The sequence below is a fragment of the Rhineura floridana genome, chromosome 1 (genome assembly GCF_030035675.1).
Source record: "Rhineura floridana isolate rRhiFlo1 chromosome 1, rRhiFlo1.hap2, whole genome shotgun sequence".
NCBI lineage: Eukaryota > Metazoa > Chordata > Lepidosauria > Squamata > Rhineuridae > Rhineura > Rhineura floridana.
The window spans coordinates 184,012,352-184,036,484 of record NC_084480.1 but is presented as its reverse complement, the minus strand read 5'-3'; the positions used below and the strand labels follow the sequence as shown (position 1 = coordinate 184,036,484).

At 43.3% G+C, this 24,133-nt stretch overlaps 1 protein-coding gene across 4 annotated transcripts in view; it reads left to right on the top strand.

Moving 5' to 3' along the window:
• Positions 1-24,133, top strand: part of TMEFF1 (transmembrane protein with EGF like and two follistatin like domains 1) — a 102,821-nt gene that overhangs the window by 29,521 nt on the left and 49,167 nt on the right. For all 4 annotated transcript variants that reach the window (XM_061588808.1, XM_061588817.1, XM_061588790.1 and 1 more), the window contains 2 exons: positions 13,413-13,522; positions 18,660-18,789. In XM_061588808.1, the coding sequence (XP_061444792.1) occupies positions 13,413-13,522; positions 18,660-18,789 (240 nt within the window). The remainder of the gene's footprint in view (positions 1-13,412; positions 13,523-18,659; positions 18,790-24,133) is intronic.

Below are 24,133 nucleotides of genomic sequence, written 5' to 3'. Positions count from 1 at the left end.
CTACACAATACATTTAAAGTACTATTATACCACTTTAAACTGTCATGGCTTCCCCAAAGAATGCTGGGAACTAGTTTGTTAAGAGTGCTGTCAGTTGGTAGGAGAGCTACAATTTCCAGCGTACCCTGGCAAGAGGGATTGATTGTTAAATCACTCTGGGAATTGTCTCTCTGTGAGGGGAGTAGGGGGTCTCCTAACAGCTCCCATCACCCATAACAAACAGAATTCTGTGGGGAAAGCTATGATTGTTTAATGTGGTATGATAATGCTTTAAATGTGTAGTGCAGATGGCACTAAGGATCACATTTCAATCCTTTAAATGTGTAGTGCAGATTGCAATAGCCTTCATAGGTCCTGCAACTCCAGCCCATTTGTACCTGCACCCTTCAGGTATCTACTGTACCTAGTGGGCTCCTGCTCATGGTCATGCCAGGCAGACACAAGGAAAGCACAGCTGCAATGCAACATTGGATGTGCTGGAGACAACACACTCAGTTCAAGTGGGCCAAGAGGAACAGCGTGTGTCCCAGGACAGGCCCAGAATCCTCAGGGTTCTAAGGCAGACAAGTCAAGTTGGCGGAGACTCCCTCAAGGAAGAAAAATCAATAATAAAGCAAAATATGCAGCTACCCTTCTAAGCAATATCTGCAAACTGAGCCAGCCGGGCTACTCCACCTGTCATGTTTTTTTAGCCAATGAATGAAGTCAGAACTGTGATTGATAAGTGAGTTATTTGGACACCATGTTGTGTTCAGGTCCGATGCCGGATTGTATGGGGAAAGCTGCAAGGCAAGGCCAGTCAAAGGTTGCTAGACTACTGACAGCTCCAAGTGCACAATTTGCTCCAGCAAAGGTTGGGAGCAGACTGAGGTTTGCTTGCTTGCTTATTTATTTATTTTATTTACATCCCGCCCTTCTTCCAGAAGGAGCCTAGTGGACACACTAGTCGCCAGAATAAAGTGTTTCCATTAGCCACACCTGGAGGGGGAATGGGTTGATCTGCCAATCAGCTGCAAAATCTCTTTGAAGCTGAATTTTAAAAAATGCACTCAAGATGCTCCCACCAGGTTTTACAGTGAAAGCGGGTGGGGTTTGTCTAGCACCATGTGTCCCTGTTTTCAAAAGAGAGAAGCGGAGATGCACTGGAACCAGCAGAATAAGGAGTGTGTTTCTACCCTTTTTATGACTCTGTTTCCAGGTTACCTCCTCCAGGCTCCACCCCCTTGAGAGAATTCCAGAGCTTTAAAGGACCAGCCCTCTGGCCTGAAGATGCGCACTTCTCCATTCCATAATCTCCTTCCTGGGGCACTCCCTTCATTGCCAGACTGGAGATATGTGGTAGGAGGGATTTGGTTCTTCAGGCTTGGGGGGAAAGGTACACACGAGAGTTCAGGCTCTGGCCTTATAGGCCCTGGTGGTCTGGGAGTTCTTGTCCACCCATCTCAGTTGCAATGTGTTGGATCTTGGCAGAGATTAGCTGTGGTACAGCATCGACAGCAGAAATGAGAGCAGGGTGTGTGTGATTTACCTGTAAAGAAGCAGACTTTTACCCTACTTAAAATCACCGATATTTCAGGCTTGGTTAAAGCCAAATAAGAAAAAATTATTTATGGAAATACATAGTTGTTAGGTAAGGCAGTTTAGTTCTAACTAATTAACTAAGTTGGAGGTACAAGACCAGGCTTGGTCATTGTCCCCATGCTATGGGGGGGAGAGGGGGGGCAAGGTGTCTCTCCGGTGGTTGGAGAAGAAGCAGGAGAGAGAGTTTGGAAGGAGTGGTTAGCTTCCCTGAGAGTATCCATTTGTAAAGGAAGGAAGACAGGTAGATGAGCACAGATTAGATGCACCGCATAGCCACCTTGGAGAACTATCTCTCTGTCACCCCTCTGGCATGCAGACTTCAATCCCCAAATTTGAGTTGCAATCTTCCACACATCCAACACAGTGGTCAGCTCTGAGCCCTGACCCAGTTCCTCATCTAGTGCCATTGCAGCTTCCTGCAGTGTGTCCAGATCACTGCTGGATGCAGGGGTCATGACACTCCAGACAATAGGAATCCCTGGGGCCGCAACAAGCTTCTGTTTCCCCTCTCCTTTAGTGCAGTTTTCCTGCTACTGTCTTTATTTTTTAGTAGTCCTTGGAATATCCATAGTTTGTCCTTCCTTTTTTCCCTCAGCAAAGTGCATATTCACTGGTGAATTCATCTGAGATCAGGTACTCCCTGGAAGGCATTTTCTGCAAATACTACTGCACAATCAGTTAAAGAATCCCCTCCCCAAATGCAAAATGTAAAAACTTTGCAAAGAGGCTTAAGCATGTCTCCTGGTATCCCAGCACTCAGTCAGAATTGACTGTATAGTTCACTTACAGTGCTACGGTACACGTTCGTACTTCAGAAGTTAGTATCTTTGTTTTAATGGGGCTTACCCCCAGGTAAGTGTGTGCAGGATGGCAGCAGGTATAAGTCACATTCCTCCCAATTCTTGAACAAAGTTTGGAACAGGGGTAACTTGAGACAACTTTCTATAGTAAGTATTGCTCTGTCCAGGTCAAAATACATGCTACACTGAATGCATAGCATATAGCTGCATATTTTGGTTTTTGTTTAATTAATCAGAGGTGTGAGAGGACCAGATTGTCATTGGGACCATGGCATAGAGGGAAAGAAGCTTTCTCCTTCCCCTCCCCAGCTGTGATTGGAATACCTCTTCCCTCATCATGCACAGCTATGAGGCTTAGGGAAACAGGCCCTGTTGGTGCCAGTAAGAACCTTTTCCTATGCACAGCTGTGCAGGTGAGAGCAGGGGCATTTTCATTTCAATCGCACCTGGGGAGGAAAGGGACCTTCCCTACTTGCATGCTGTGGTCTCAGTAACAATTGCACACACGCACGCACATGCACTTGTAATTAAAGAAAAAGCAAAGCCTAATATATAGTTTGGCCCTTCAGAATGCTCCACTTTCTACATATTGAGCCTCCATGTTTTTGTCCTACCAGACCATTCCTAAGGTGGCAAATTCATTTTTATAAAAAAGATTATTAGGGTTAATAAAATATGAATGCCATTTTCTCTGGTTAAGAGGATGAAAATGATACAATATTATGTTCCAAGATTTACTTCAGCGAAGAGGATATTAATGGCTCTTAGCCAAAATACTTTCCTTAGATAAAAGCCTTCCTGGCTTAAGTGGGAGCTATGTGCATGTATTTAAGAATATGAATTGGAGAATGGAGAATTTATGCCTTGTATTTTCAGAGCAGCATCAAGCCAAATTATTTCCTCTCTGCAGTAGTGAAGGGAATTAAATTGCCCTCCGCAGTCTTAAGTTGGCAAATGAAGCATTTAGATATGAAAGTAAATGAAAAGGCGCCATTTTAAAAAGCATGTCAGAAACAACAAATTCTGGTTGCATAAAAGTAGGTGATCACACAGGGAATTTCTGTGAAGACATATTTCCCAAGTCTTGAGTTATTTTTCCTCTGAAGGATATTTCCCCTCCTGAAGCAATCAGGAAGTGAATGTTGTCTTCATCAACTCTTACATATTAAGTGTTTAACAAATATACACTGAGGAACAACAATCCTAGCCACCGATACAGAAGTCAAAAAGTCTTGGAGTTTGGTAGTCAAGTACTGTGAAGTTGAGATCCACTATGATAAGGTGCAAAGCCTCTGTGTGTAATCTATACTTGCACAAGTTTTGTAATATATAAGCACTGCTGGCATTTAGGTACCGCATGGCACCTACTAGGCAAAGTCTTAATGTACTTCTGCCTGTACTAGAGGGGCAGACATAACAATAGGGCTCTTTAAACTGCAGTTAAGAAATTGGGAGCAGGCTGTGGGCCTGTGTGCTTCCTTGTTGATGCCTTTTCCCTCTCCTGGAGCGTACTCCTCTGTTCTACCTTAACCATGGCTAAGGGAGACATTGGCACCATCTTTAATCATGGTTAAGGCCAATAGTGTTAGCACAAGGATTATCACTAGCACAATGAGACTTTCATCCCTCCCCTTCCCTGCATGTGTTCTGCACTGCAAATGTGATTCAGAGGATGGGGAAAACAGGGAGGGGGTGCAGGGGAGGAGAGGGGCAGAACATTCCATTGTGCAAAGTGAAATCCTTGCACTGAATGTTCACTTTAGTGCTACATTGAATACAATCCCATGGTTTGAAGCTGATTGGGAAACCCTGTTAAGTAGGAAAAAATTGTTAACTTTTGCCATATTAAGGTGGGAATGGGGAATTTATTCCACAGAGAATGTATCAGCAATCCACTCCCAATCTCTTAACAGTGATTAAAAGAGCTCTTTTGTTACATCTAACCCAATTGTAGATAGCTGTGGCTACTTCCCATGTAGATTGTCTGCCCTGCCTCTCAGTGCCCATAATGTAATGTGTAACAAGAGCACACTACATGTGGACCATACTTTCTCCACCACACGAAAAGGATCTTTGAATTACCAGACTTTTGGGAGGTCTTAATATTTTTGATAGCCTTGAATTAGAGGACTGACCTGTGCCTCTTAGGTTCTTAACTGTATTACATATTTTAACTACATAATATTTTGTCACTAGGGAAAAATAAGAGCATTGTTATATTGTGCTGTACAACCTGGTCTTGATTTCCAAACAGTAGCAATATTTGTTGTTTATGTTTTTGCCTGGATATATATTTTTGCCTCATATTTTATTTACTTTTTTTGTGGTTGGCCTAGTTTTCCATTTATTGGAAAATTTCCCAGAACATGCTTTGCATATCTTTGCTGAAGAACTGTCAAACATCCTCATTGCAAAATGAAATTGATAAACTGGCTGTTTGCCGAGTTTTTTTGGAATAAAGATGCTAAATTAATCCTCTGACAGCTTGTTAATCAGAGGTCTTTTCCTGGTTATCAGTTTTAGTGCAAAAATGTGAATGTATTATCTATTTGTGAACACAAAGTTCAGACATTTTCCCTCCAGGTTGAATACCTGAGGTGGCAACACTGGGTTTTATTGAACACTGGGCTGGCAGTCAGGAGGCAAGGCAATAGGAGGGCAGCTGAGTCTGTGCCTAAGCAAAGAGTTGCTCAGATCAAGGAGCCAGGTCAGAATCAGAACCTTTATTGGATTGCATGCCCTGTTCCTCCCCTTTTGCTCAACAGTTGGCTTCAGTACCCATCTGCTGTGGTGGTTCTAAAGTGCAAGAAGAGATCAACCTGTAGTTCCCTCATTTGCCATGTTACTGTGGTGGCACCAAGAGTAAGGCTGATCCTGCAGATATAGTAGAGTCCTGTTCTTCAAGGTCAGGTTCTGGTAGGCAAAGTAAAGGTAAGCTTGGAGAAAGCAATCTCTGGAATCAGCAGACAGAGCAAAATCAAACTATAACTAGGCAGAGTTTATCGGGATTTTGGAAAGAGCACTGGGCTGTTGTCTCAGCAGGGTGCAAAGACCTTCTGAGACCTTATAAAGGTGTTGTCAGCCCTGCCTTAACTGGGAAGCTACTTGGGATCTTAAAGCTCTGTTGCCTTATTCAATTGTTGTTATAACAAAGGGGTGACAGAAACTTCAAGAGAGTCAGGTAAAACCGTGTCTTCTGTTGTGGAAGGACATGGGTATTGGAGATGGAGATATCTCATCCAAGTTGTCCTCTGAGCTTGGGGGTGGTGTGTGTGGTGGTCACAGCTGTTAAACACGACTGTCTTCACACATCTCACTCTGGTGGAGCCGGGTGGGATGGCTGCCAATATTGGCAGGGGAAAGGTGATGGCAAATGGTGGTTTGTTCCAGCATAGCTGATGGAGTGGGCTGTGCTGTCCCTCTGATTCCGTTGCAGCCAAAGAAGCAGTTTTTCAGCACTCTCACAAAACTACAGTGTCCAGCATTCTTTTAGGAGAGCTATGATGATGAACCTTGTTTTAGTGTGCCAAAACGTGACTTCCCCAGCCACATTCAGCTAGATGTCAGGTGCCCATTTTGCTATTAGGTGTGGAGTAGGGCTGCTCTTCTTTGTGCAAGCAAATTAGACGTGACCTTGCTGCATTTGGGAATTGCAGCTGCATGTCTTAAACTCAGGTGCTCTACTTTATTAATCTCAGAGGAAGATTATGCCAGGGTCTGCTTTAGTTACATTTCAAAAGGGCCCTGGAGTAGTCTGAGGGATTAGTTTGTAAAATGTGTCTGTTTTTCTTCTCTGTAACTGGAGGCTTTTCCTGTGGAAAGGCAGTTCATAGTAGCTTAATTTCTGCATTTAAAGCACCACCAGCCACATCATTAGGTTTGAAGACTTCCTCAATGCCTTCCCTTCTGTCTTGTCCTTCCATGGTGTCTTCTATCAAGACTCCTTAGTTCTTTCCCTTCCTCCCTGTTCCTTATTGGTAGCAGCTCAAGTACATCTTTAGTGTAGAGACAGTGATACTAAGTAATTCCTTAATCTCTCTCTCTGGTCAAACTACAATCTGGCCATCAAATATGTAACTTACCTGTAACTCAAATATTAGACAGAAAAGCATGCAGTGTGTGCAGGAAACTGGAATGTAGCTGTGAGGGAATAGAGGTGAAAAATATATTGATAGATTATTCATAGTAGCATCGGACCGCAATACCTGATGGAGCGCCTCTCTCGCTATGTACCTACCCGTTCACTACGCTCGACGTCGAAGGCCCTTCTCCGGGTTCCAACCCATAAAGAGGCCCGGAGATCAACAACTAGATCTAGGGCCTTCTCGGTGGTGGCCCCCGAACTATGGAATGCCCTCCCAGACGAGATACGCCTGGCGCCTTCTCTGTTATCTTTTCGGCGCCAGGTAAAAACTTACCTTTTCGCCCAGGCTTTTTCAATTTTGTAAATTTTTAAATATTTTAATTTAACATTTTAAACTTAATATGATCTTAATTTAAATCTCAATGGCAATTTTATTAATGTTTTATAATTGTACTATATATATATATTTTTTTTTTTTCCACACTTGCTCATATTTTAATTGTGATTTTATTTGTTGTACACCGCCCTGAGAGCTTTCTGCTATAGGGCAGTCTAGAAATGTAATTAAATAAATAAATAAATAAATAAATCAGGCATTCACTAGCTGAATGGTGATTGTCTAACATGGGGAGCCTCCTGTACCTGCGAAGGCACCCTGTGCGTTTTAGAACCATGGAAAATCAGAGTTCTTTAATGCACGGAGAGTCTCCACGAATTCAGGAGGCTCCTTGCCTCAGATTGTCACCCCCTAATTCATGACAGATGACCAAAAGAGTAACTGGAGAGGGAAGTGAAGCTAGTGCGCTTATCCTGAGGTGCGCACCCCCTGGTGTATTTAAAGTCAGATTTAAAATGACCCAAAAGGGCTATTGAGAGTTACATTGTGAGGGAAAGACTAGATTTGGGTGGGTGAGGGCTTTTGCTTGAAGACATATTCTTAGGAAGATGTTTTTCTCATGATTCCCACTGAGTACCCTGATTCGGATGTGGTGTGGGAGGCATGTGAGGAAGAGGACTCTGAATGGGAGGAGGCGGGATGAGACAACAGAGAAGAGTCCTTTTGATGAAGCCTTTCCTTTGCCTCCGAATGTGCCTGGATCTACTGATGAGGGGAGGTCCCAAAGGTTGCCTCTTTCCTGCCTGTGGAGGAGACTGGGATATTAGAGACATTCCCAAAGGTTGCTTCTTCTTACATCTTGTTAGACACTGTGGAAGACGAGAGGAGGGCTCAGGTGCAGCTTACTGTGACAGAGCGGGGGGGTCAGAGGCGGAGGCACATCCATTGATGTCTCCCAGGGAGAGTTGTTGCATAAAGAGAACAGTCTGCTTTCAGGCCAGGAATTCCCACAAGGACTCTTGGGAGTAGCTTGTTATTCTCCCTCTGTGGTTAAAAGCTTGCCAGGTAGGCAGGGAAATTTGTTGGAACAACTGTACAGCTCCTGAGCAGTCTTGAAACCCTTATCACTGTTACTGGACACCTGAACCTTGGACTTCTTGTTGCTATCCCTTTGCCTTGTAAGAGCATCTGGACTATAATCTGCTCTGTCCACAGTGCTAAGTTTGTACAGTTAGCCTGCAATAATAACTGTTCACTTCTTTACTTACAAAGAAGTGCACCTGTTGTCGAGAGCCAGGACAGCTAGGGACCAAGTCAGATCTTTAGTCCATCTCAGTATAGTTTATAACAGTCAGCAACTCTCCAAGGTTTCAGACACCCTACCTGAAGGTGACAGCTGGAGTTGTGTGGTAGCTAAGGGCCTCTCCTGATATCCTTTCTATTGAGCATTCATCATATTTTGTGCTCATGATGTTATCAGGGCGGTTATACATTATCACACTTTCAATACCATTTAGCCTCCAAACATTTTGAGGCAGCCATAGTGCTTCATTTGCAACAAATGCACGACTCTTAGTTTCCTGCTAAAGCCACTTAACTTTTCAAATGTTCTCTTGTTTTTTTGGGCCCACTTTTGTTGCGCTGTAGCACAAGAGTGGCTCTCTGTACAGCAATAATGCAGTAATTCTGGGAAAGTATTACAAAACAACTAATAAAGTGGAAAGGTTGGTGGATGGTCCAGCAATAATACACAACTAATGGTTAAGGTGTTGGACTACAACCTGGGAGACCAGGGTTCGAATCCCCACCCAGCCATGAAGCTCACTGGGTGACCTTGGGCCAGTCACTGCCTCTCAGCCTCAGAGGAAGGCAATGGTAAACCCCCTCTGAATACCACTTACCATGAAAACCCTATTCACAGGGTCGCCCATAAGTCAGAATCGACTTGAAGGCAGTCCATTTCCATTTTTCAATGCAGTATTATTGCATCAATGACGTGTTTCAGAATATACACAAAAAACACCAGGCCCAAGAGTGCAAACTGTGTGCTGGGAAGTCCTCAATTAAAATCTCACTATAGCCACAGATTCTTTAGATGGCTTTAAGCAAGTTCAGGCTTGTAAATAACCAGGCTTGTAACTTGCCTACTGGAAAGGAGATTAAGCAGCAAAACTCACAAAGTTTCTTTTGACTAAGCTTACATCCACACCATACATTTAAAGCACTATAATACCACTTTAACAGTTATGGAGAATCCTGGGAACTGTTGTTGTTGTTGTTAATTACATTTATATCCCACCCTTCCTCTCAGTAGGAGCCCAATTCCCAGCACCCTTAACAAACTTAACTTCCCAGGTGGTTTAAGTGGTATAATAGTGCTTTCAGTGTATGGTGTGGTATGGATGTGATTGTGTACAGATGTGTGGGCTAGTAATATTTGTAGATTTAGTTACAAATCTGGATGAGCCATTGTTACTTAGCCTGGTTTTTCCACCTAGAATAGGGGGAATAATAGTAGTGGCCTATATTATTGGCTTGTTGTAAGGATTACACATTTAATTTTACATGAAGCACTTTGAACACTTAAATCAGTGCACTTAGTGCCAGTCTTCTGTGGTGCTAACACATTTTTAAGGCTCCTCCCCAAGTCCATAAACACGAATAGAGCCAAAACAGGGACATGATTTAGCAAGGTTATGTACAAGAAAGTAAGGACAGTTGGAATTTATGGAAATGGCTCCAATAAGAGAGATGTTGCTGGCTAGTATGCTTGCTGGATGTTTCTCATTCATCTTAGAGGCAAATCTCCCAATTGGTTTGAATGGAGCTTCTTAAGGGTCTTGCATAGAATATTACTGAGGTGAAGGCTGTGACTGCAACTCTTAAGACCTGCCCTGGCCCTTAGAGAGAAAGACTCGGTCTGGTTCAAGAGTCACAGACACTTTTTACAGTTAAGTTTCAGTTTAAAATATGAAATATTAACTTTAAGGGCATCAAAATGGTAACATGTACTTATAAACATGTATGGATTAAAAACATTTGTATTGTTGAAGGCCTTGGTTTCAAACTTCCTATCATCAGGGAACATTTTCTACATCTGTTTGTCTGCCACAGGAATTGTTCTCTACTTCTGCCTTAGGTGAACTGAGAGTGTGATCTAGAACACACATTTCATGGATGGTTTAGCTGTCCATCAGCGATGTTAATTTATTATTTATTTATTACATATTTAACCCCCGCTTTTCATTCAGTTACTATCTTCCAAAGTAGCTCATATCAACAATAAAGAGAAACAAGCCTTACCATCAGACCTACACAAGTGAAAAAGGCAAGAAGCTATGAGGGAGAGGGAGTGGAAGGAAGAGGTAGAGGAGAGAGATCAGTTCTTTAAAGCCAGAACAAAATGGCAAAATGTAAGTGGGCATTGGCATCCACACTGGGCCAGGCTGATCTTCCTGGCTGGTGTGTTGGCTTGACTGAGTGGTTAGTGGCTGCTGCTCCTGTGGCTGATGGATGGGACAAGAGTGTCCTTTCCCCTTTGCTTCTGCAGTCCCAAAGCAACTGGCAGCTGGAGCTGAGAGTCCACCATTATTGATTGATTATACAGCCACAAGAGTGACTGTATACTATAAATAATCAGCATGGATTTTCTGCATTCCGCAATGTTACATCAAAAATACCCTCATACCATTCTGATGCTTCCCATAAGCTCATTTCAAAACAAAACCTTACAAAACTTATAGTCCTGAACTCAGAAACACTTGCTTAACAACCACCTGAATTTTCATGGTGATACACAAAACAGAGAGAATCGAGAGTTCAAAGTGTAAAAAGAGAGAGAGAGAAATCAGACCCCTTTTGGACTTTTTTCTGTCAGAGTTCTCATAATTTGTTGAAATTAATTAAAAATCAGCCATGTTCACAGAGTACCTGTAATCCTATTACTGACCTTGCCCCATACTCTGACCTTCATCTTCTGCAGTTTAAAAGTTAAAAAAAAGTCTGGTTGATTTTTAATTAATTTAAGAAATTAAGCATTGAACTCAATGATAATGTCAGACATGAACCAACTGTCAGTGTTCTAAAAGCCAGACTCCCAGCTGCTGGGCTTGCCTAATCAGGGGGCCACACGCAGGCCAGACCTTTATTTCACTTTAGACAGTCATGGCTTCCCCCAAAGAATCCTGGGAAATGTAGTTTGTGAAGGGTGCTGAGGGAAGACTCTTATTCCCCTGACAGAGCTCCAGTGGCCAGAGTGTTTTAGCAGTCAGCTGCTCTGATTGAAGCTCTGTGAGGGGAACAGGGACTCTCCTAGCAACGCTCAGCACCTTTCACTAACTACACTTCCCAGGATTCTTTGGGAGAAGCCATGACTATCTAAAGTGAAATAAAGGTCTGGTGTGGATGTGGCCATGGACAGCTTTGATTTAAATTTGGGTGGGAGGCTACATGTGCCTGCTGTAGAATAAAAAGTTGGGGGAAACCCTGAAAAAGAATGATGCTGTTTACAATGTTTTCCTTTTGGAAAGGAAAGGGGCTTCTCCTCTGCCCAGTGCCCACCCATCAGATATCCTCCCCTTCCTGCCCTCCTCTTCCTCTCCCTGCCCCTCCCCCAGGTCAGTTTCACCTATCCTAAGCGTCATTGTACAGAAGTAAATCCCACTGAACTCAAAAAGCATGCAAATGATCAAACCTGCCCTTCCCTCCTCCTCCCATCCTTTCCCTCTTGCTCCCTCCCTCTCCCTTCCTTCACCCCTCCCTTTCCCTCCCCATCCCCTTCCAATCCCCTCCTCCTCCTTCCTCTCCCCTCTGCCCTTCCCCCTCCCCTTCCCCCTCTTCCTCCCCCATGGTCAGTTTTACCTATCCTAGGACTACGACTTGGGAGACCAGGATTCGAATCCCCACACAGTCATGAAGCTCACTGGGTGACCTTGGGCCAGCTCAGAGGCACATGTTACCAAATTCTTCCAAGCTACACAGCAAGTGGATTGGACTGTGAAAGACCAACCCAAATTGTGTTTGCATTTTGACAAATTTGTAGGGCAGTACAATATCTCAGAAAAGAGGTCAGGTCTCCTCCTCCCCTGGTACATTCACTATAGCTGCCCAATTTCCCTGCTTTTTAAAGTTTGATAGAAAAATCTGTTGGCTATAGATGCATTCTTAAACTGCAAGGTTTTTTGCCTAATAATGAAAAATCTCTCTTTGAGGAAGAGGGTTTCCTGGTATGCAGTGGTGTCTGGTGCCCATTGGAACTGGTAGGGCACAAAGCAGGGAGCCCAATAGTAGGCGGAGCCAGAACCAATGATGGGCAGAGCCAACCAATTCTAGTTTTGTCCCCGTCCTGTGGAGTTCTACAGGGACCAAGGAGGAGGAAGCTCACAACCAAAGTCATCCCCTGGACTGGTTGTAAGTAAAAAGGTAGGGGCTGGCTGAGAGCAGACTGAGGTTAGTGGGGCAGGGCCCCATTTGCCCAAATGGACCAGCCTCCACTGCTGGTATGATTTGAGGGACTAAGGAAGTGCCTTGACACTTGACAGGCAACAATCATATTTAAATGTTTTATATACACAACTTGTGCATAATATTACAAATCTTAACTGGCGTCTGTATATGTAAGATACATCTTTGGTTCTCATTAACCACAGTATTTGGCAGCTTGTCAATTTTTAATGTATTTATGCTCCAAGTGCTCCTTTGAAATGGGAAGACCTATTGCTTGTATAGGCATGGAACTGAATGGCTGCTGCACTTATTTCTGGTCTTCTCTCTTTCTGCTCTCCTGCAGCAACCAGTGCTTCTCCTACTTAAATTACCACCCGGCTTACCTCCCCACCCCACTTCCATGCTTCTGCTATCCAGTGAACAAACCTCAGCTGGGGTTTCCTAGGAAGCTGCCTTATGCCAAGTCAGACCATTGGTTCATCTAGCTCAGTATTATTGACACTGACTGGCAGCAGCTCTCCAGGGTTTCAGACAGGACTCCTTCTGAGCCCTGCCTGGAGATGCTGGGGATTGAACCAGGGACCTTTTGCATGGAAAACAGATGTTCAACCACTGAGCTATGGCTCTCCTCTTTATCCTTCTGAGAAGTGACAATGAGGGGCCAAGTGCACATTATTTGGAAATGTGTGCACTGATGCTCCAAATGTATATATTTTTATTTGTTTAAATGAAAAACTATATTGGGAAACTGCAATGCAGAGCAAGGAGTCAGAGAAGTGGGTGCTTAACACTTTACCTGCCTGCCATTTTTCTATTTCCAAATTAAGTCCTTCTCCCCATTCCAGGTTTCAGATGCATGTTTAAAAGGGCACTTAAGCCTCTAGAATTGTGTTTGGGGGGTGAGCAACTTGGAGCAGACTGATTTTGAGCAGCAAAATGGCAAGCAAGGAGAGTTAAGCATCTCCTCCATCTATTCCACTGATCAAAAACACAACTTCCCAAGGCTGCTTTTTATTAAAGAGGGAGAGGGAAAACCTGTCAGGTCTTCGTTACAGACATTTCCATGTGTCTGGTAGTTTGCTCCCAGGTCAGCACAAGAGACTTCTCTTTTTAAAAATGTACTAAATGCATAACAATCTTTAAAAAAAAATCTTTCCTTTTTCAGAATTAAATGTAAAGGAACCAGATGTGAGAGCATGTGATGAATCATCATGTAAATATGGGGGTGTTTGCAAGGAAGAAGGAGATAGTTTGACATGTGCATGCCAATTTCTGGTAAGGATTTTTCACATTTGTTGAAAAATATGTCAGTCTGAGAGCTTGTTCATGTACCCATTTGTATGAAATGGTGTACCATGTTTTTTTTAGAGGCTGAATAGAGTGGTTAATGTGCCTAACAACTGGCCATTGTGTATATTCATCAGGCCTCATGGAGAATGTGGACATAATTTGCCTATGAAAAGTGAATTGTGCGCATTCCATGGTCAATATATATGTCCTCTAACAGGCCTTGGGAATGTGCACATCTCTAATTAATTTGTACATTCTCTGGGCAATATGCAACAGGCATTGATGAATGTGCATATCTTGACTTCATTTTGTACATTCTCCAGGAAGTATGCACATCTGCTGGCCGGCATGTGTAATCTCGAAGAAACATGCCCTTTCCCCCCTGTCTTTATTTTTTTTTTTTTTCAATAATTTTTATTCAGATTTTCATAAAACATACAAGACAAAATCATAAAACATTCAAAGACAAAAAACAAAATCAAAAATAGTTAAACAAAAAGAAAAAAAGAAAAAAAAGAAAAAAAACAAAAATAAAAAATAAAGAGTAAAATATTGACTTCCCATTTGTCAAAGATCAAATCAGTTATAAGTCTATAATATATAACAATCCTGTCTCTTAAGTCATATTATAAAATCACTTTCCTCCAGTAGTTATCTTACTTAATCATCAAATCTCATAAACATTACTTTATTCTTTCCACAAAAAGTCAAAGAGAGGTTTCAATTCTTTAAGAAATATATCTATCAATTTTTTTTTCCAGATAAGCATATCGATTAATCCATCTCATTACTAATTATGATAATCTTATTGTCATAACCATAGTCAAAATAAACATTTCAATTAATCCATCACATCAGAATCTGTTAGGTTCAATAATTTCAGTAGCCATTGTTCTATTATCTCTATTAGTTCCATTTTCCATCTTCCATCTTCAGTAGTCTTGTTAAGTCCAGTAATTTCAATATCCAATCTTCCATTATCAGTATTCCATAATAATCTTGCTGTCAAAGCCATAGTCATATAGTAAGAGTCTGATGGGGATTACCTCTATCCCAAATATTTTCTTGCCATCCATTCTGAATAGGTTGCTGAAATACTGCTGTAAAATCATATCTCTGTTCTTTTTTTCAAAATACACTGGGTCATCTCTTAAAAGTTTTTCCATTGTCACATGGCTGCAGTTAATTCCATAGATTTTCTCTATATTGGGCTCCATCACATCATTCCAGTCCAGAAGATTATCCATGCCATTGATAACTTTATCTCTAGAATCTTCATTCATTTCTTCAGAGATAACATTGAGTTCCAAACAATAGATTTTATTTCTAAAGTCCATAGACTCCAAATCTTGTTCCTGTTCCACGTTGGTTCCAATCTCCGGGATCTCCTCTCTCACAGGGACCCCTATTCCAGTCTCCAGGATCACCTCTCTCACAGGGACCCCTGTTCCAATCTCCGGGGTCTCCTCTCTCACAGGGACCCCTTCCAGGGTCACCTCTCTCACAGGGACCCTTATATCTTTAATCTCCTGCTTCATTTTACTCAATTCAATTTTCATTATCTCAATCTCATCCATTATTTTCTGAAACATAGTTATTTCCAGATTTTCAGCCACTTTCTTAATTGCCATTTTAAAAGAAAAATATAGGAAAACCACTTCTTATTTCAGCAACAATTGGGTTAATACTCCAAACTTGGTGACATCACAGTATAAACAGAGCAGACAGCCTTATCTCTCCAATAGTTAAGTAAACAAAATGCAGTTCCCAGGATCGAAACAATTAATGGCAATCGTCAAGAAACAGATTCGTCAAAATAAAATAGACCAAAAAGAGAGTAGTCTCAAAACAGTATAATATTTTTCAAAATAAAAATCTGGAATAGAAATCCCTCTTCTGTGTATATCTTTAGAATGCAAATCCAGGACAGCTTTTTGCAACAAAAACAGAGATAAGCTATTAATTAGTGCGTAGCAGAGAGAAGTTATGGCTCCCCAGTGAGATGTCAAAAACTGATCAATCTGGCAAATCTCTTTTAAACAGCAACAATTTAAGTCAAGTAAAAGAAAAATATAGAAAGAAGGGTGTTTGCCTGTTAGTGCGTTCTCTCTTAGAAGATAAGGTGAACGTTCGCTTTATCAGATAGAGCTTGCTGTTAAAAATCCGTCCCACCTTCGTCGGCTGGACCTCGTCCCATAAATTAATGAGATCTGGTCGTCCCAACAAAAATAGGCTTTGAGGTTAATCTCTTCGTTTCTCCCTACCCGGGAGAAGTTTAATCAGTCAAAAAAAAAAGAAAAAACTGACTGATATATCTGAATAAGCTTCTTTTGAGGCAGGAGCCCGTCTCAAAAGCAGGCACAGGCTAAGTCACCCTTCCCGGAAGTCCTTTCCCCCCTGTCTTTAGTTCAGAAGTGTGTAATCTGCATTCCCTCCTCAGTTGCTTCTGGCCCATTGTCAGATCTTACATGGTCCGCAACATACTCTTCCACTTGCTAGCAGCATGAGATCAGTCATCAGAAGGAACAGTTAAGCAGCTGACAAAGGGTTACCCCAAAGGGAAAGAGGCCTGGGAGACAAAGAACCTCTGGTCCCACCCAACGTCCAAGAGAATTCAACTCTTGATGGAAAAAATGTTGCCCACTCCAAATTGGGCCTGATGCCATCATGTGACAGCTATGGGGCTAGTTCAGGATCCAGCAAATCCTGGGCTGGCTCATCTCCTCCCCACTCTCAAAGCAATTTGCTTGCCTTTTGCCTCCAGTTCCAGTCACCATGAGTAGTAGATTCAACCATGGCCTTGCTGTTCTGCTAAGCCCCGAAACTCCCCAGCCAGGCTTTGGATTTCAGTGCCAAAAAATGTTCTCAGTTCCATTAACATCTGGAAAAAATCCTGTGTTTTACTGTGTTTATTACTTCTTCAGGATATCTAAGGACGTGAACAACAAGCCTACAATACTTTGCTCATTTTTAATTCCCTCTTTTAAAATGGAAGTTTGTGTGTAATTTTAGAACTGTTCTCATGTTCACTGTAAGATGAATTCACATTCTCTGACATCACTTAAGAGACTATGAATATAGCCTCTGTTTCTGACTTGCCAACATCCAGTCCTAGAATCTTGAGAAGAGTGGACAAACCCTTTCCCATCAATAGCTGAATTCCCTCTGTCAGTGGTGGGTGGGGCCAGAACTGACAGTGGATGGGACCACAGGTACGTCACTCTTGCTCCCAGTCTTCTCTCTGCCAAGAAATCCTTTCTCAACTGGTTTAAAACTCTTCTCTCCCTATGATTCCCCTTGTGCTGCCAGCTGTCTGGGAACAGCTAAGAGAGGGGAAAAGGAGGCTGGACTGCAAAGAAAGCTAATCATTAGCTGGAACACCACTTCTTCCCACTGCTTGGCTGATCGGTGAGAGGATATGTTGTGGACCATTTAATATTACACACTGGCCCAGAAGCAGCTCAGGGGGTTTAGATTGCACACTTCTGAACCAGAGATAGAAAACAAGGGCACCTTTCTTGGATACTATTTATACTGACTGGAGAATGTGCATATTGCACATTCCCAGAGAATGTACAAAATGTACAAAATTCAGAGAATGTACAAAATTAATTTGAGATATATGCATTCCCCCATTGCCTGTTGGAGATTATGTATATTGACTGGGAAATGCCCCAAAGTCCATCTTCCCAGGCAGATTATGTGCACGCTCTCCATAAGGCCTGGTGAATGTTCACTAGGGATAGAAAGATCTGTCAATTTCAATTCTCTCTGGTTCTAAATTTTCCAGTCTTAAATTCAGTTCTCCACATTTCTGCATCAATTTGCTAATTTTTTTTAAAAAATCCTCATGAAAATTCTCCAGCATTTCCTGTTAATTTCTCCTAATAAAAACATTTTTGTAAGCAGTTTTGACTAATGTACAAATTTATGCAAGCCATTTCTCCTCATATAATAATGCATTGTACGTTTTTTCACTCATATATTCATTTTTATACACGCTTTCCCCAAATATATGCATTTTTGTGAACATTGTTTGGCTAATTACATCACAAAATTTGAATATATGCGAATTTTGAAGGGTAGTTGTGTTTCAGTTCTCATATTGTTTCAGAAAGTGCAAATTGGATAGATTCAGCTTGAAATGTGAACTGAATCAAAATTCTCTGCCATCCCTGATGTGCACAATGACTGATTGTTATGCACATTTACCACTTAACTTACATTACCCCTGACATTGACATAAAGTAGAGAAAGGCATAATAGTCCTAACTGCTGTCATAGCATATCCTTTGCCTGCTGTATGAACGTGGCTTTGCAACATGATTTGTAGACACGTTTCTCTCTGGATCAGCTTCATGTCTTCCCCTTCCCTATGCATTCCAGATGGGCGATATGTCTTCTCTGTCCCTCTCTCTCTCACTTTCTCTCCACTAGCACATATATGTTTCTTTGTTGGTAAGTCCCTATGCGACTTAAGGGAAAGAAATGTTGGAATTGGTTCTTAGCTAGTGGGCTGTCAGCACGCCTGTTTTTCCATAATGCACTGTAAGCTTGCAGAACTGTTATTACAGAGCTATTTTGTCCATATTTAAGTTCGTCTCCAGTACTGTACCACATCACGGAAGCAGAAGTTCCTACTGGTACATTATTTGTGAATGCATGCCTCTTATAAAGGAAAATATGTGTTATGTGACTTATTTTAACCACCAATTTACAGTATATTTAGAAATGATTTTTGGCAGTGTCAGAGTGTGTGTGAATAGGCTTTTAATTTTTTTTTTAAAAAAACTTTCCATAGTTTTTGTTGCCATTCTATTCAGTCCTCTAGCAGCCAAGTTGTAGCCCTCAGCAAGTATGTGCTGCTCCCTGATAAGACTTTTGTCATCCTGGGGATCTGAAATCACCAATCGCTGCTTGTGCACTTCGGTCTTGCTAGTGTTGCTGCTGCTTTCTTGGCCTGCAGTGGTTTGTTTTTGCAAGTGAATGGAATGGGCCTTTGGGAAGAAGCTGTGAGCCATAAGATTGAACTCTTTGATTGCACCTTAGCCACTCCACCTCAATATCTATTCACAAGGGGTTGCATAAATGATTTTTTTCTTGAAATTTGTTCCCTCTACAGTGTCACACAAAATATATTCCTGTTTGCGGTTCAAATGGAGACACTTACCAAAATGAATGCTTTCTCAGGAGAGCTGCTTGCAAGCATCAGAAAGAGATAACAGTGGTTGCTAGAGGGCCTTGTTACTCAGGTGAGTAAGCAGCGTTTACTAGAGCAGCCTTTCCTATTTCTTTTATTGGATGTTTCCAGGTTTTCCCAAGGACCAGAATTCCTTGATTAGGAGCCCACTTCTGTACTGGAATGTGTTCAGCCCCTCTGTCTCTCGGATATGTCTGGAAAAATCCACATATCTGGGTGGAACTAGGGCTGCTTTCACACATGGGGCTGATTGCGTTAGTTTAACGGATTAAAATGCTTCTGTCCCAATTTCTAAAATTCCTTTCATATAGCAGTACCTTTTGTGTTAAGGAACAGCAGCTTTTTCAGCTGCTGATATACCGGCATTTCATGCAACTGTCTTTCACATGGCTTGTTTTCGTCCCTCACCCATTATACACACGTGCACTGTTCCCTACTGTGTAGGAGGTCTAAGATCTCATCCCATCACCATGCGAGCCCTCTCCCTATAGGGCTTTTTACATTGTTTTAGTTGTATCAACACAGGGGTGTATGTGGGAAATGCTGCTGCTATCTGCTCCGATGCTGGAATACTGGTACAATTATCATCAAACAAAAAAACCCTGCGCGACTAAAGGGCGGGAATGCACTGCATGCTGGGATGTTTGTCATGTGAGCAGCTGCAGCTAGTGAAAAATTCCTGCAGTTTTCCAGGTTCCCAGCATTGCAAATGGATTATTTCTGATATCATTTATCATGGAAATTAGCACTAAACTTCCACTACATTCCACTAGAATTCTGGAGCTAGCTTGTGCGTCATGTGAAAGATCAAATATAATGCGCAAATTACCAGGTAAGAAATCATTGGAATAATGGAATAAAGTGCAGTGTGAAAGCAGTCCAGATATGATGGCAGCGCACCTGTATTTTCAAATGTGGTTCAGCGCTGATCATCTTGAAAGCAGGAGGTCAATTTTCACTTGATAAAATGGCAGACATAACTTAAATTTTAAAAAGTTAAAGTCATAAATCTTTCATTAGAAATCAACTCAGTGGTTACCAGTAATAATTCAACTTAAAAACAAATCACATACATGTCTACTCAGAAGTAAGTCTCACTGAGTTCAGTGGGTTTTCCCCCAATTAAGAGGGTATAGGAGGATTGTAGCCACAACATCTGAGTCACAAATTCAAAAAACACACATTTCATTTTATTTTCATTAATATGTACATTATTTTCATAATTAGTATTTCTATTCTAATGCTGTATTAATGTGTACAAGCTTTCCATAGAGTCTTTTTTTAGATCCCTCCCAAAGTCTCTTATAGTAAGTTATTTTATACATTAAAATCCTATGGGTGAAATCCAACATGGCACAAACAGATTTTCACATGCACAGTGAGGCTTCCTCTTTCTCTCTTCCCTCTCCACAGACCCTCATAGCCCTCCCAGATTTGCTGCAGAAGTCTGAGGGGCTGCAGGGGAGGTCCCATTGCACAAGTGGAAGTTTGTTTTGCTCACAGATAAATCAACCTCCCTATGGCCACACATTTCTTTTTGGCTTTTCCGTTGTTGGTAGTTCCTATTTCTTTCAAAATTGCACCACAGCAGGGTGCAATGAAGATTTCACCTATTATCTTTCAGCTCTTAATATGAGTCACATCACTGAGAACAATATGTTCTGTTGCTAATTTGCAGCCTGCTATCTTTTTTATACTTTCAACCACATCTGTGGCAATATGTTATCTTCCTTGCATCTCACATAATCTTCCTTACAGGACAATGCCATGGGAAGTAAATACATTTTTGTAGCCTTTGAGGAATGTAATATCATAAGTACAAGAACTTATAAAATATTTCTTTGGCAGCAACATCGATGGATAACTGTGCTTTCTTCTGCATATAATGTTCAAATGTTATCTAAAATACTAATACTGTTTTTTAAAATATATATACAGCTGCAGCACTAGGGGACTGAAGACGACCTGCCCTGGGAGTGAGTATCTGAGCATCTCAGTGCTTGCTGCTCGCTCCTTTGGGGTGCTGTTTCTCAAGACAGCTGAAGTCCCTGGTAAGTGCTGCAAGGACTGGGACCCCCTGCCTGACCCTGGCTCCAGAGAGAGGCTGCAGTTAATCTTGCAGCCTCTTGCATCAGCTGGTGACTGGGTCAGGAGGCATAAAAGCCCAGCTGCCCTTGGGCAGCAAGTCTGCCGCTGGCAGGGTCGCCACAGAAGGGGCAACACCAAAGGGGATTGCCCCTTGGGGAGTCCCTTAGGGAGTCCCAAGGGTGAGGGTACTACCCCCCTTCTATTACTTTTTTTAAAAAAAAAATCTGTTAAACCAATCTAGAGGAGATTGGTGGTGGGGAGGGAGTGTGGTGCATGTGTAGTTCCTGCACAGGGTGAGAGCCTGTGCAGTGAACTGAATGGTAGGAGAAAGTTGCCAGATGCCTTCAGAGTGAGAATCTGTAACTGGCAGAAGGCTGGCCCTCCTTGGGTGTGAGACAGGAGGGGGAGCAGATGGGCCCTGTGTGAAAAAGTGTGAATGGATATGACTGTTCCCAGTTCTTCCAGAGGCCTACTGGAATAATTGGCTCCAGCAGGCTTTGTTGGTGGGCTCGTGCTGGGTCCATATTAGGTGTGAGGAGGAGTCTTAGTACGGAGGAACATGGGTGATGCCACCTCAATTTCAGTGATCATGGGTAGAGGGAAATACAGCCATGGGGATGTGGTGAACTACCATAGAAGACGAGAGCAAGGCTATCTGCGCCTTGTTCCTTGCTGCCACTCCTCTCACGGATGGGTTCCTTGTTGCTCATCTGCTGTGTCCACTAGCCTATGTGTGTTGTTTTTTAATGTCAGATCTGTACATAATAAGACCACTGTCATTGATGATTTGATTGTGGATGAAGGTGCCTATTTGGTGTGCATTACTGAGACCTGGGTGGGTGAGCTTGGAGGGGTTGATCTGACCCAGCTTTGCCCATCTGGATACTCGGTGCAACACCAGCATAGGCTGTAGGGATGGGGGGGAGGAGTTGCTGTGGTCAACAGAACTTCCATCTCTGTCACAGGAAACCACTCTGTCTTGGAGCTGGCTGTGAGGACCTGCACCTGGTGTTGGGTCAAGCAGACAGTAAACTAGGATTGCTGCTGGTGTACCATCCACCCTGCTGCCCAGCAGCTCTTCTGACCGAGCTGGCGGAGGCCGTCACAGCTGTGGTGTTGGAGGAGCCCAGAAGGATAGTGCCGGGTGATTTCAATGTCCATGCTGAGACTGCCTCTAGTGTTCCGGCTCAGGACTTCATGGCCACCATGACTACCATGGGGCTGTCTCAAGTTGTCACTGGCCCGACGCAGAGGGCAGGACTCATCCTTGACTTGGTTTTTGCTCCAGATGGAGAAAGGGGTGGTCTGGAGATAGAGGGGGTGGATGTCACCCTATTGTCATGGTCAGACCACTTCCTGGTGAAGTTAAGACTTATGGCTCCGATCCTTCCCTGTAGGGGTGGTGGACAGATTAAGATGGTCCACCCCTGGAGCCTAATGGAATCCACAGGATTTCTGAAAGCCCTGGGGGAGTTCCCAGTAGATAGCAGGTGACCCTGTTGAAGCCCTTGTCACGCTGTGGAACAGCGAGGTGAGTTGGGCTCTTGACACGGTTGCTCCCGAGTGCCCTCTCCGGCACTGTGGAGCCCGGTTTGCACCTTGGTACACCAGTGAGCTAAGGGCAATGAAACAGGCTGGACAACGGCTAGAGCGCAAGCGGCGAAAGACGTGCTGTGAGGCTGATCGGGCATGAGTAAAACTCCATAACCGTGCCTACTGTGTGGCAGTGAGGGCGGAGAAGAAGGCCCACTTCTCTGCCTCCATCACATCCTCAAGTAGACGTTCAGGGGAGCTTTTCCATATTGTCAGGGGTCTGTTGACATGAGGAGACTTTTAGACGCTTCGGAGGCTCGCTGTGAATTGTTTGCAAGGCACTTTGAGGGTAAAGTTGCTCACCTCCGTAGTAGTCTTGATGCCCCCTCCACATCTACTGTAGTCCCCAATGAGGTGTCCAGTGCAACGTCTATTGCAACTTCTTGGGAACAGTTTCAGTTGATGTGGTCTGATGACGTAGACAAGGTGTTTGTGATGATACAGCTAGCAACATGTCCTCTCGACCCTTGCTGTTCTTGGCTTATTAATTAAAGCTTGCTGAGGGGGGTTGACCAAGTGGATCCAAAGTGTGGTCAATGCATCATTGCAGGAGGGAGTGGTTCCACCCACCCACCTTGAAAGAGCCCACCCTGGACCCATTAGTTTGTGACAACTACTGACCGGATGCAAATACCCTCTTTTTAGGGAAGGTGATTGAGAGGGTTGTGGCGCAGCAATTGCAAGTACTCTTGGATGAAACAGATTATCTTGACCCATCCCAGTCTGGGGTCAGGCCTGGTTATGGGACTAAATCGGCCTTGGTTGCCTTGATGGATGACCTTTATCAGGAGGTAGACAGGGGGAGTGCGACCCTGTTATTCTTACTTGATCTCTCAGCGGCTTTTGATACCATTGACCATGGTATCCTTCTGGGCTGACTTGGTGAGATGGGTATTGGAGGAACTGTTTTACAGTGGTTCTGATCCTGTCTCCAAGGTCGCTCTCAGAATAGCATTGGGTGACTGTCTTTCGGCCCCCTGGCAGTTGTGCCTCAGGGTACCATCTTGTCCCCCATGCTGTTTAACATCTATATGAAGCCCTTGGGAGTGGTCATCAGGAGATTTGGGGTGAGGTGTCAGCAGTATGCTGACGACACCCAGCTCTATTTCTCTTTAATATGTGAATTGGAAGAGGCCGTGCAAGCCCTGGACCGGTGCCTGGACTTGGTGGTGAGCTGGGTCAGGGCCAATAAACTGAGTCTGAATCCTAGCAAGACGAAGGCACTGCGGGTTGGTGGTTCCCGAGTTTGAATGATTGGTCAGTTGCCTGCTTTGGATGGGGTTGTACTTCGTCTGAAAAAGCAGGTTCGTAGTCTGGGGGTGCTCCTGGATCCAGCTTTGTCGCTAGAGGCCCAGATGATCTCCGTGGCTAGTAGTGCCTTTTACCAGCTTCGGCTGATAAGACAGCTGCGGCTGTTTCTGGACCGGGATAGCCTGACCACTGTTGTCCATGCACTGGTAACCTCCAGGCTGGATTACTGTAATTTGCTCTTTGTGGGGCTGCCCTTGAGGTTGGTCCGGAAGTTGCAGCTGGTGCAATATGTGGGGCGAGACTGCTCACTGGGGCAGGGTATTGCCAACATGTCACCCCTCTGCTGAAAGAATTGCACTGGCTGCCCATTTGTTACTGGACCAAGTTCAAAGTTCTAGTTTTGGTGTACAAAGCCCTATACAGCTTAGGACCAGGATACCTGAAAGACCGTCTTACCCCTTATA